Source organism: Papilio machaon, chromosome 16, assembly GCF_912999745.1.
Source record: "Papilio machaon chromosome 16, ilPapMach1.1, whole genome shotgun sequence".
In the NCBI taxonomy this organism is placed as follows: Eukaryota; Metazoa; Arthropoda; class Insecta; order Lepidoptera; family Papilionidae; genus Papilio; species Papilio machaon.
In genome coordinates this window covers 7,077,803-7,090,337 of record NC_060001.1, presented here as the reverse complement: position 1 = coordinate 7,090,337, position 12,535 = coordinate 7,077,803, and the positions used below count along the sequence as shown (strand labels likewise).

General features: G+C 34.6%; 1 protein-coding gene across 1 annotated transcript; it reads left to right on the top strand.

The window, feature by feature from the left end:
• Nucleotides 1-476: 476 nt before the first annotated feature.
• On the top strand, nt 477-5,588 carry LOC106716471 (flocculation protein FLO11). The gene is made up of 3 exons (XM_014509989.2): nt 477-541; nt 781-1,531; nt 3,146-5,588. Exons 1-3 carry the CDS (start codon nt 533-535, stop codon nt 5,563-5,565), a joined length of 3,180 nt encoding a protein of 1,059 aa, XP_014365475.2. The 5' UTR covers nt 477-532; the 3' UTR covers nt 5,566-5,588.
• The last annotated feature ends 6,947 nt before the right edge of the window (nt 5,589-12,535 follow it).

Below are 12,535 nucleotides of genomic sequence, written 5' to 3'. Positions count from 1 at the left end.
TATATAGAAAATTTAAATAATTAATAGACAATAGAATATTTTACTAACAATCACAGAAATAACATACCCAAAAAGGAATTCTGTAGCAATGAAAGTAAAAACAGAATCATGAAACTGCAAAACGTAATGTATACAACTTTTTTTGTAAATTGATTTCTACAGTTAACACTTTAACCTCACGATAAACTAAGCTGATTACAGTAACTAATTCTTTACCAATTAAAACTTTAATAAATCGCATATTCTTTACCACTTGAACTTGGAATACATGCGTTCATCTCGACAAAGTTACCTTTGCGGTTGGAAAACTATAAATGTATGATCTAAAGTTTATCTTACGCACTGGCCGGAATGATACCAGTATTGTGTAAAAAAGTTATACGACCGCATTAAAATGTTTGTGAAAAAAGCTGAGCACGTTTTTTAGACGACTTTAGAGTTGGTATAAAAAGCAAAAGTTGGTTCACAAAAGCACAGTACGGGTTGACCCCACATTGTAGAACCATCCGGGCAAGTGGTCTACACGGACACAATGAATTTGGTAACTCTATTCATCTTAAGCGGAAATAGTGATCTTGTGACTATTAGTGTTCTTTGCGAAGAGTTATATAATACGATACAATGGCTTTCTTAGTGTTTGCCACAGAAATTAAATGACATATAGAAATTTCTTCAAATTTAACTAACGTTATAATAAAAAATCACATGAGAAATATTTCTAACTCAATATTTAACTTTTGTAAATAAGATTAATTAACATTTTCATATATTGATTTTCAGATGTTATTAGCCGCTTTAATAGCGGTATGCAGTGCAGCGAAACTAGACCGCACGTATCTTCCACCGGAATCCGCTAAAACAGCCGGAGGCATTGCTGGGGATATACAAGCTCCTCTTGTTAGAGATCTCTTCAACCCTGGACAAAGTGGTTTACCGAAAGGTGCTTTCGATAATGAATTCGATGGAGTAGTCGTAGAAGCTGCGGGCCCAGGTATCAGAGCCTCAAGTCCTGGTGAAACAGGCTTAGGAGCTGATAGAATTTCATATGGATCAAGTCACTCTAAAGTAGGCGGTGCAGCTTTCAAAACTAACCAACAAGGATTCAATATTCCTAATCAACAAAATAATATACAAAGTACTGATCAAATCGAATCACAAACACTGCAGAATTTCCAACAAGGAGTTAATTTCGGTTTTAATACTGAACGACCACAGGCTGAATTTGATAAAGCATCGAATATAGTTCGTTTCGAAAATAATGTCAGTCCGCAAGCTTACAACTATGCATTCGAAACTGATAACGGTATAACAGCTGAGGAGAACGGAGTCGCTGTAAATGGTATACAAGCCGAAGGAGGTTACTCTTATACTGGAGATGATGGTAAATTGTACAAAGTGACGTACACCGCTGGAGAAGGTGGATATCAACCGAGTGGTGATCATCTTCCAACACCTCCTCCTATTCCCGAAGAGATTCTGAAGTCTTTGGAGCAGAATGCTAAAGAGGCTGCTGAAGGTATTGTAGATGATGGTGAGTGTTTCTTTAATTCTATGCCTAAATTTTATGTACATAGGTTTAAAAAATAATTCAGCTAAAGCAGATACAAATAAATAGGCGATCTCGTATTCTCGTATTTAAACCAATGTTGACTCAATATTTATCGTTCGGTTATTGCATTTTGTTCGTAGTAACATTTAATAGCATCGTTCAGAATATAAAATGCTTCTTGTAAAATTACTTAATTTTTATTTATCAAGCCAATTATTGAAATCAAACTAGTGATATTGATTACTTTTATGAAATGTGTAGTAATTTTAATAAAATAAACGATTTAACTGTTTCTTCAATATTTAATAATAATAGTAATTGCGAAGTTTAATAACTGTTTGCTGAATTTATCTCAGAAACTAGTGATTGGATAAAAATTGTTTTGCCTTTAAGATCCTAATCATTATGGAAAGCCATAGATAAATTTTAATTTAAAATATATGACATTTATGATTATGACACTTAGGAATCAGATGAACCTAGGAAAAAACTAGCATCAGATCGACTTACTATTTTTCTTTAATAAATAATGAATTATTTAGAAGAGTAATAACTACAAAAACGTATTTGATCTTAGTATATATCGCTGCGTGACTCATAAGAAAAGAGTCATAAAAATCCTTAGGCAACGATACAAAAACAATAACAACTAGCTATACTTAATGTTTTTCTGTATCCGGGAACTCGTATACGCGTATACCTTACAAAATAAAATCAATACAAAGTATTCGTAGTAAAGTTGTTATTTTTGCTATATTCTTTTTAATTTAACCTCGACATTTTATTCATGAAGATAAAGATCGCTTTGATGAATTAAAGAATTGAAGCTCAGACCGATTTTAATTTCGGACAAAATTAGGTCGGAAGAATTAATTGAAGTGTCTCACACCAACCGCTTTTACACTATTTTTAAAGGCTTAGAAATGTATGTATTCGAAAAATCATATTGTAATTAAGGTCTCTGTATTACTCCGAGTAAGAGAAAACCAGTTGAAAGCTTTAAAGTCATTGAACTCTACTCGATTTGTTTTACAACTTTAAATCCAAGTTATTGTACAGTTTATGTGTGTAAGAATTATTCAGTTTTTAAAATAAATACTAATGATTATAAACATAAATAATTAAAGGAAACAAATAGAAATTGACCTTAAAATTATACTATCAAAGTTTAAGATTCAGCGATAGTTTATTACATTGTAACAAACATGAATTACCATTTTGCTCACATGTAATTTTACTTAGGGTCCTCGTAAATAGTGAGTAGGTCAAACTATACTATGGTATACAACGGCGTTAAATATTAATTCGAATTTTAAACAAGATCTTCTTGTCCTACGCCGTAAATCAATGAGTTGACAAGCGACAATTAATACTAGCTGAAGCCCGTAGAACTTATTGATATATCTGCATACTTATAAAGAAACAATGCACTAGATAAAAACTAAGAAATTTCGTTTAAAAATCAAAATTGATTTATGTAAAAATTAATGTCACATAACAATCTTAACTCATTGTATCACTTGATAAATGTTTTGTCGCCTGTTATTCAGTTAAAAGCTTTGACAAATGATGGACAACTTTCCTTTTCATTTACAGGCTCTTACGACGCCGAGAAGTACAATACAGAAGACGATCGCACAAAAAGTGAGAGCGATAATACGGGGCAGCGATATAATGGTGGACAGTTTGGAGTGCCTGAATCAGATGCACATGTAAGCGGAACATTCATCAATCAAAATACTCGTGTATTCGAGAATATGAATAGCCTTCAGCAACCACAAACAACAAACGATGACATCAGGAATAATGTATTTGAATCTTTCCAGAATAACTTACAGCCCAAACCGACTTTCGCAACCGCATTAGGAAAGCAGCCTTTATCAGGTGCACCATTCGAACAAAGTAAGAATGGTGATACCCTCGGTAATTTTGGATCATCTGAATTGAATAAAAAAGATTCTAAAAATCAAGAAGATACATTTTCTGATAATGACGATTATTCAAGGCCCATTTACTTTGGAACACCACAGTTGAACCTGGAAACAAATAATAGATTTGAAATTAAACCATCATATTTACCTCCTACTAATAATCTTCATTCTAATAATCGGCCATCTGTTTCTCTTAATTCATATGGTTCACAGAATACAGCTCAAAGCATATCAGAAAGCTCTACCTTTGAATCGCAAGTCTCAAATAGCAATGCGAACAAACCCCTAGTTACAGGACAATCGCGTCCTCAGTCTTTTCCCAGCAATCAGTTCGAACAATTTAGTCAAACCTCTAATAATCAGCCTTCGAGACAATTTATAAATGGTCAATTTTCAGATCTGAATAAAAACAAAAATACTCAGTCCGGAATACAAACCTCGTATAATACTTTTATTAATATACCATCAACCTTACAACCAAGTGCAGAGCTTACCACACCTTTTGAAGATTCCCCAACATCAAATAAAAAACTTGCCACTGCTAATGTGCCATTAACTCCAACTCAAGCATCTTTGTCGGATGTTACTGGTTCTATCTCACAATCGAGTAATGCTCCCCAAATTGGTTTTGGAACATCAGAAGAAAACCTTAATCAAAATGAAGTCAAACATACTAACATTTTATCGCAGCAGGCATCAGATCAGATGATAAATACAAACATTAATTTAAATGGCAACTCCCAGTTCCAAGGTCCAGATCATTCCTATTATTATTATCTCCCTTCGAAGCCATTCAACTTCAACAGAGTGACCACACCAACATTTCAATCTGAAAATCGTCCATTTAGTAGCGGTTTCAACAATGGTGCGGTAACTAAATATCCTAGGCCACCCACTGTAGTACCTACTATTCCTAGTTCAATGTATAATCAATATTTCAATACTCCCCAATCTTCTCCCTCTGGTTCATTTAACGACAGATTTAGGCCATCAACAAAATACCCCCAACCTTCAGTAGTAACCCAAGCTCTACCGTTACCAACGAGCCCAACTAAGATGGATGGATATCCGGAACAATACACAGGAATAACTCAAGCTTCTGTATCACCCTTTCCATCAACCTCTAACAAATATACAAGTCCTTTCTCAAAGAATCAACAATCTGAAAATGTAGGTCAAAATCTGCCTCAAAATTCTCCAATTAATTCATCGTTCCAAAAAGAAGCAACTTTAACTCAATCATTTAATAGAGACCAGGCTACTTTTGTTGGTAGTCAAGCAGTTCAACAATCTCCTAATCAAGATCAACCAGAACTTAGTAACAATGCTTCTCAATTGCCTTCGAGCCAGCAATATAATGGTGAAATATATGAATATAATAAACCAGCACAATCTTTATCGACTGCTACCGAATCAGATGAAGGTACTAATAATTTTTCACAATTTGGTCAAAAATTACGACCATCTATTCAAACTACAGTACAGGAAGCACAAGAAATTCAAACTAACAGCAATCGTGGTCCACAAAACAATCAGCTAGCAGGAACAAGACCTCAACAACAACCTACAAATTTACAAGGACAATTCGATCAAAACAAATTCACACAAAATCGAATTTCAACCTCTGATTCATTTATTCAAGACTTTGACACCAAGAGACAGCAAACATTTTCTTCAAGTAACTTACAAACAACCGATGTTAAACCAACAATAGAAACTATGAAATTTACATCAGGCGCTTCCGGAGAAAATCAACCAACTGACTATAAGAGACCTTTTGATTTCTCAACTAGAATTAGGCCTTGTTGTCAAGGGCCAAAAACTTCTACCGGACAAAACATCAAGAGTTTCCATAAGCCAATTCATTCACAAGATCAGACTGTTAACTTTGGAATGTCTTCACAGTTTGGGCAACAAGATAATCTAAAGCCGGGAGTTATTAGTGAAAATTCTTTTAACACTCCGTCAATTGGATTTAGACCACAGACCTTACAAACAACTAGTCAACCAGGAGGAGTGGGCGAAACATTTGGTGGTCCAAGAAGACCACCCAGTTTTGATGAAGCTTCTGGTTACTATTATTGAAACAAACCTGTCTTGAATAAATAGCAACAAGTAGTTTTTAGTTAGTACTTTATAAGTGAAAATAAGAAAGTGATAACTACTGTAACTGTGTACAATATTATTTTATGATTCTATTAAATTATTTAAATAATGATAATATTTTATTATTTCAACAGTATAATTGCACGCTTTGATTTCATGACAGAAATAAAAAAAAACATCTTAACACTAGTCTTATATAAATTCTCGTGTCACAATGTTCGTTCCTGTACTCCTCCGAAACGGCTTGACCGATTCTCATGAAATTTTGTGAGCATATTGAGTATGTCTGAGAATCGGCCAACATCTATTTTTCATACCCCTATTAAGTTTTTTTAACTGCGGATGGAGTCGCGGGCGACAGCTAGTAGTATTATAAAATTAAGAATTATATTACTTGAAAAGGTTAACTCGATAGCGATTATTACTATAATATTGGTTGTTGAATTAACCGTTATGGTTTGCTGGACCGTTTATTATCAACAATTTGGTAATTACCGCTCTATGATTGAGGAATTGCCGAGACGGATGGAATCTCTATGTATGTTAAGGTCGAATAACGTTTAAAGTCAGTAAAGAAATTGTTTTAGTATTAAATGTAAAATTTTTGAAGATAAAATCAGTTAGGTTTATTTTCACAAACAATAGTAGGTACCATATTTTGCCTTTAATTTAGCTCGTATACTCGTTAAATGCTTAGTTAAAGACGTATTAAGTATTTCATAGATTCTACCTGAGACCGAATAATTTCTACATCTGTGAAAATGTTTACAATTTATATACTTAAAGTAATAAAAGTTTTACCTAGAAATGAAGCAGTTTTGAATATTTAAGTTCTATATAATCTATTCTCACGTATTGAGTGTAAAAATTTACTCAACACTTAATAATATAATAAGAGTTGTAATAAGTTTTTCTAAGCAGTGTTCAGAAGAATTGACTAATACTGTAATTACGTAAGTAGTATTTGATAATGGAGTCTTGCATTAATTGCCAGCTTATGAGGTACCTGGAGGAGCACCAGCTCATAAGCGATCGCCAGTACGGTTTCCGTCAACGTCGCTCTGCTGGTGATCTTTTAGCGTACCTCACTCACAGATGGGCTGAAGCCATTGAGAACAAAGGGGAAGCCCTAGCGGTCAGCTTGGACGTAGCGAAGGCCTTCGATCGGGTGTGGCATAAAGGGCTTCTTTCGAAGCTTTCTTCCTATGGGCTTCCCGAGAGACTATTGGCCTGGATTGCCAGTTTTTTGGAGGGTCGGAGCATCAGAGTCGTTGTAGACGGTGCATGCTCAGACCCTAAACCAATTAATGCTGGCGTCCCACAGGGCTGTGTACTGTCGCCCACTCTCTTTCTTCTGCATATCAATGACTTGTTACATCATAGTAACGTCCATTGTTATGCAGATGATAGTACGGGCGACGCTTTGTACACGGCCCGAGCTAATGTTTCTCGGGATAGCGTCATCGAGTACCGGAATAAACTTGTGTCCGAACTGGAGACCCTTCTGGGTAATATCTCTGATTGGGGGCGACAAAACCTTGTCGAATTCAACCCCAAAAAGACACAAGTTTGCGCGTTTTCCGCCAAAAAAGAACCCTTTGTCGTCAACCTTAACTTTGAGAACACTCCCCTGGTTGCCTCAGCCAGCATTGGTATCCTCGGCGTTGACATATCGAGTGACGTCCAATTCCGTGGTCATCTGGAAGGGAAGGCCAAGCTGGCCTCTAAGAAGCTTGGTGTCCTAGGGAGAGCGAAGCAGTATTTCACACCAGCCCATCGCTTACAGTTATACAAAGCGCAGGTTCGGCCACATATGGAATACTGCTCGCATCTCTGGGCTGGAGCTCCTAAATACCAGCTTCTTCCTTTTGACCGCGTGCAACGACGTGCCACTCGAATCGTCAATGACCGGGGTCTTACCGACTGGCTTGACTCACTGGCTTTGCGAAGGGACGTCAGTTCCCTTTGTATCTTCTACCGCCTTTACCACGGGGAGTGTTCCGAAGAATTGTTTGGAACCATACCTGCCGCCGAGTTCCGTCATCGCACGAGTCGACAGAGCGCCAAATTTCATCGCTACCATCTCGATGGGTGGCATTCCACAACGACGAGGTTTTCACGAAACTTTTTACCTCGCACAGCCGCGTTGTGGAATACTCTGTCCTCGGCGGTATTTCCAAACAGTTACGACTTAGGGACCTTCAAGAAAAGAGCGTATACCCTCCTTAAAGGCCGGCAACGCATCTGCGATTCTTCTGGCGTTGCAGATGTCCATGGGCGTCGGATCAAATAATTCTCGGTCCGTTGCTCGTTTGCCCCCTTCTCCTATAAAAAAAAAAAAAAAAAAAAAAAAAAAAAAATTACAGTATAAATTGACAATATAAGTGGTAAGTTCTTTTTTGTTGGCCTTATTTATGTCAGTAATTTGAACATTTTATATTTCACACGCAATCTATCATAAATAATTTTTAAATTAACTATAATTTGGTACATTCCGTATATTATACAAATGCAAACATATTACATAAACCTGTGGTGTTTAAGAAATGTTCACATTTGTAAAACATGGATTTTTATTAAGAGAGACGTTGGTATAAACAAGAAAGTAATTATGTAAATAAGTAATAGTAGTAAATATGGATAGATTGTGTGAAAGAGGATTTATGTAACAGTGACACCAGCAAAAATAACATCTGTTGCACTTGCACGAATGGGACGGTTCGACGGATGAAATAACACGGCCACACAGAAGGTAGACGTGAAGAAGTAATTCCGCGTATCATCTGATGAGTGGGCCTACCCGAGGCCTAATTTTAGTTGTCTTTTCCTTCTTAACATTTTCTCGTAAGTGAAGAATGGGAAGGGGAAGTGGATCTAGCTTAGGAGGGGGTGCATAGGAAGGGGAAATATCTTCTTTCTGTGCATCCGCTCCTCCACAAAAGGTAAGCAACGCATCTGCAATTGCGGATGTCCATAGGCAACAGTCGCTTATTTCGGCGAATTCAGGTAGCCGTTTGCTCGTTTGCCACCTTATAATATAAAAAGAGCCGATGATATATGTAAATATATATGTAGGAAAATAGCTGCAGGATGGTGTGGATTTTTATAATCATTTATGTTTTTATTATATGTTTATTATTTGAGATTTCATAACAAACGCATAGAGGCACCCAAATTCTTGACATCGAAATGTTATGAATGAATATAATGTTTAACGATAAACATATATGAATTGTGAAATTACAGACAATAGATGATTCAAGCTTTATAGCTTTGCTAGAGCTCTGTTAATTACAGTACCGTAAACAAAAGACTACGGCCGAGTGGCAGCGGTTACAAATATAATGTGACGGCCACTGACAAAACATTTTAACATTGTAATAGTCATGTATCCATTTTGGTATCTTTTGACAACTTATTGAATTCCCTTTACTTTTTTCATTTCATAAGAAGTAAACGAGCGAGCCGCCACCTTAATTCGCCGAAATAGCGAAGCGAGCACTGCTCATGGATATCCGTAATTTCAGATGCGTTGCCTAGCTCTAATCGTCGTAGGAGGGGACGCAGAGAAAGAGAATATTCCCCCTTTCTATGCATTTCTTTCTCCGTCAAGTCCAATTCCAATCCCATCCGTTTCTTATAAGAAAAGGGTGGGAAGGTAAAGAAGACTAAAATTAGGCCTCCAGCACACACACTTATCAGACGAAATGAGGAATTGCTTCCATTTAACGCCTGTCTTTCTGAGTGGTTTTTGTATTGTACCGGGCAAGCCTGTCAATTCGTACAACATAATGTTGCTGGCGTTTACTACTCCCTCTATTTTGAGTAAAACTTTGAGTAGCACTGATTTTTATCTTTCATTATCTATATCAGTTAACGTAAAAATTTTTTACTAAATAATGTAAAACAGATCTGACTGAAGAAGAAACTGAAGTAGAAATATACGCAATAATGTTGTGCAGTTAAATTGCTATTTTGTAATAAAAATTCGAGTACCAATTAAATAACAAAATTAACAACCCATCGTAAATACATTTGATAACATGTATTTTAAATTTAACTTTCTTGTCCGTACGGCAATAAAACAATTAGACAGATCATAGATTATAATAGGGACAATGTCTATATTGAGATTTATTTTGTGAAGATGCGAAGATCTATGGTATGTGAGTGATCTATGCAACTTCCTAAACGGTTGTTATCTATGGGTAGTGGTCACTTCATTGTTTTAGTGATATCAGGTCTATATAATACTGATCTTGTACTTTAAAAAAATATTCAGAAATCTTAATCAACATGAACGTACAAGGAAGGATGAAGGCCACAAATTATTTAAAATATTTTTTTTATCTTATCAGGAAACTATGCAGTTTAAAAACAAGCATATATATAATGGTTTTAGATAATACGTAAAACAATTAATACTAAAAGCAAAAATGGAAAAAATGTTGTTAATTAACAATATATTGTTATTTTTGTGCAAAATATAAAAATGCTTTGCATTTAAATTTAAAAATAGTGACATCATTGCTCTCAAATAAAAACAAATAAACAGTTTCAAAAAATATTTACGGAAAATTATTTTTTTTTATTTTTTACGTTCATTGACTTTAATTTGAAACCCATAGTACAACATCTATTATATTTGTTAAGTTTACTTTCTGTTAATGGTCTCAAGAAGAAAACACAGTACAAAATAACACCATATTGATATGATCTATACGCGACTAGATTTGAAGTTCATAATTGAGAGGGCGGATCACATACATCATGCCCTTACGATGAAACCATTGGAATCTATGATTCAAAGGTCATTGAACTTCAATATGGAACTTATCTTTGTTACCTGAACAGCCGAAACTTATTTAATTGTTATCATATATTTTTAGGGTTCAGTCGAAGTCAGAGTTGTTAAGTTATGGCTAATGGAGGCCCTTAGCGATCATATTGTATAAGTAATCAACACTAAGTCACTCTGAGAGTGGCAGTTATTCTTATTTCTAACATTAACATAGTCATTTTCTATGTTTACAAGATTTAAAAGTTTTTATTCCTTCACTAGTTGTTATCCGCGACTCTGTCCGCGAGGCATTAAAAAAACGTAATAAGTAGCATATGTGTTCTTCCACAATATGTGCTACATCTGTATCAAATTTTATCAAGATCAGTAGAGCCGTTCCCGAGATACCTTCAAACAATTACCAATTCATCCATCGAAACATTCGCATTTATAAGTAAGATTAGATGGATACTTTAGAAATATGTTTAAAAAAGCTTTGAAAGCTCGACAGTGACAGATGTGACATTATTATTTGCGCAAATTATTGCAATAAACTTATCACATGGGAGAAGCCAATATTAATGCGCGTTGATATTTCAGTCAGTTTCTTCTTTTATGTATGCAGACAACAATTGTTAAAATCTAAATGAGATATTATTACATTATGATTTAAATACAATCTCAGTATACTGAACATCAACAACGTTCTGTTATATCTGAGGATAGTCAAATGAGCTATAAGTCTATAGATGAATGTACACGTTAACAAACTGGTATTTTAAAATAATTTCTCATGCCATAAAGCAGATGAACCGCGAAGATTACCAATTCTAAATGTCTCTGGTAGGGATTTAAAAATATAAAATCACGATGTTCTCTGTACGTTAGACGATTTATAGATTGTTAACAATAAAATCGATTTGAATACAGCTTGGATAAGTTTGCTCGATCGTAAAATATACTAAACTGTTTAGAATACACGATGATAATTTACGTAGAGCTTTTGACTTCTGTTTATCTAGGGCCTATATTATTTTCGATTCAGTATTTCCATAAATAATCATACCTGTAATATATAGTGATGAGGGAAGATAATGGTCCTTTAATCGCTTTAAAGCTCTTCGCTTGCATTAAGCAATTGACTTGTAATCTGTAATTCCTCGGTTTGAATCCCGCTATGTACCGATGTGTTTTTTAATTTTAGATTTACATATGTACATTTATATGATGTTCTTACGGTAAAGGCAAACATCGTAATGTAATCTACCTGCTTATCTACCAACCTATGTGTGAAGTCAACCAACCTGCACCGGGTTAGCGTGGTAACTTAGGGTGGGCTCAGAGCCCCTTAGTTTGAACGTAGTTATAATGAGCTGATGATGCTTGTACTCCTAATTTTTTAATTATTATTTTCTATGTTATCTTTGCAACATCTTTATCTCCTGTTTACGACTCCTTTTGTACTGCTACCAAGTGATTGCTCTTGATTAATTGTTCTGTCATTTTACAAACACAAATCTTCAATTTAATAATTTTAATTGTTATATCTAGAAATGAGTTCTAGGCCTTTTCAACAATTTATTGTAATTTATAATGTCTTATTCTTCACAGTACAAAAGGCATAACATTATTTAAAGAAGACATGATTATCTGAGATCAGATTGACGGCCCAATTAGATGGAATGGAGGATTTCGAATAGGTATTGAACTTTAGTAAAATTGTAAACGTAAATAATGTAATATTTTGTTACAACGGACACGAAATAAAATCAACAATTCAAAGTGCATTGAAAGTTTTGCATTGATTTATGATTTTGCGAATTAATGGAAAGAAGAAATTATGAATAGAATATTTTACTCTTTTATTTTCATTTCTTAGTTTAATTTTCGACATTATTTTTTTATTAAAATTGCATAAATGACGTCATCTCACAAAAACAAAATATATCTGCTCTACTATTTATTGAAGCAATTCAATAAAGCAAAATCTTCGGTTTATATTTACATAATATTTCAACTATGGTTTTCCTTCAACACTAGATGAAGTTAAGTAAACTTAATATTAATTTATGATTGTTTATTTTATTTCAGGATGTCCTTTGTAAAAATTTGCTCAAACGCAACTTTATATCACCAATATCAAGCGTTTTTGTATCATTCAAAATTAAA

Coding starts and splice junctions, on each gene's coding strand:
- LOC106716471 (XM_014509989.2), top strand. Junction 1,532..3,145: donor TGAAGGTATTGTAGATGATG/GTGAGTGTTTCT, acceptor TTTCATTTACAG/GCTCTTACGACGCCGAGAAG.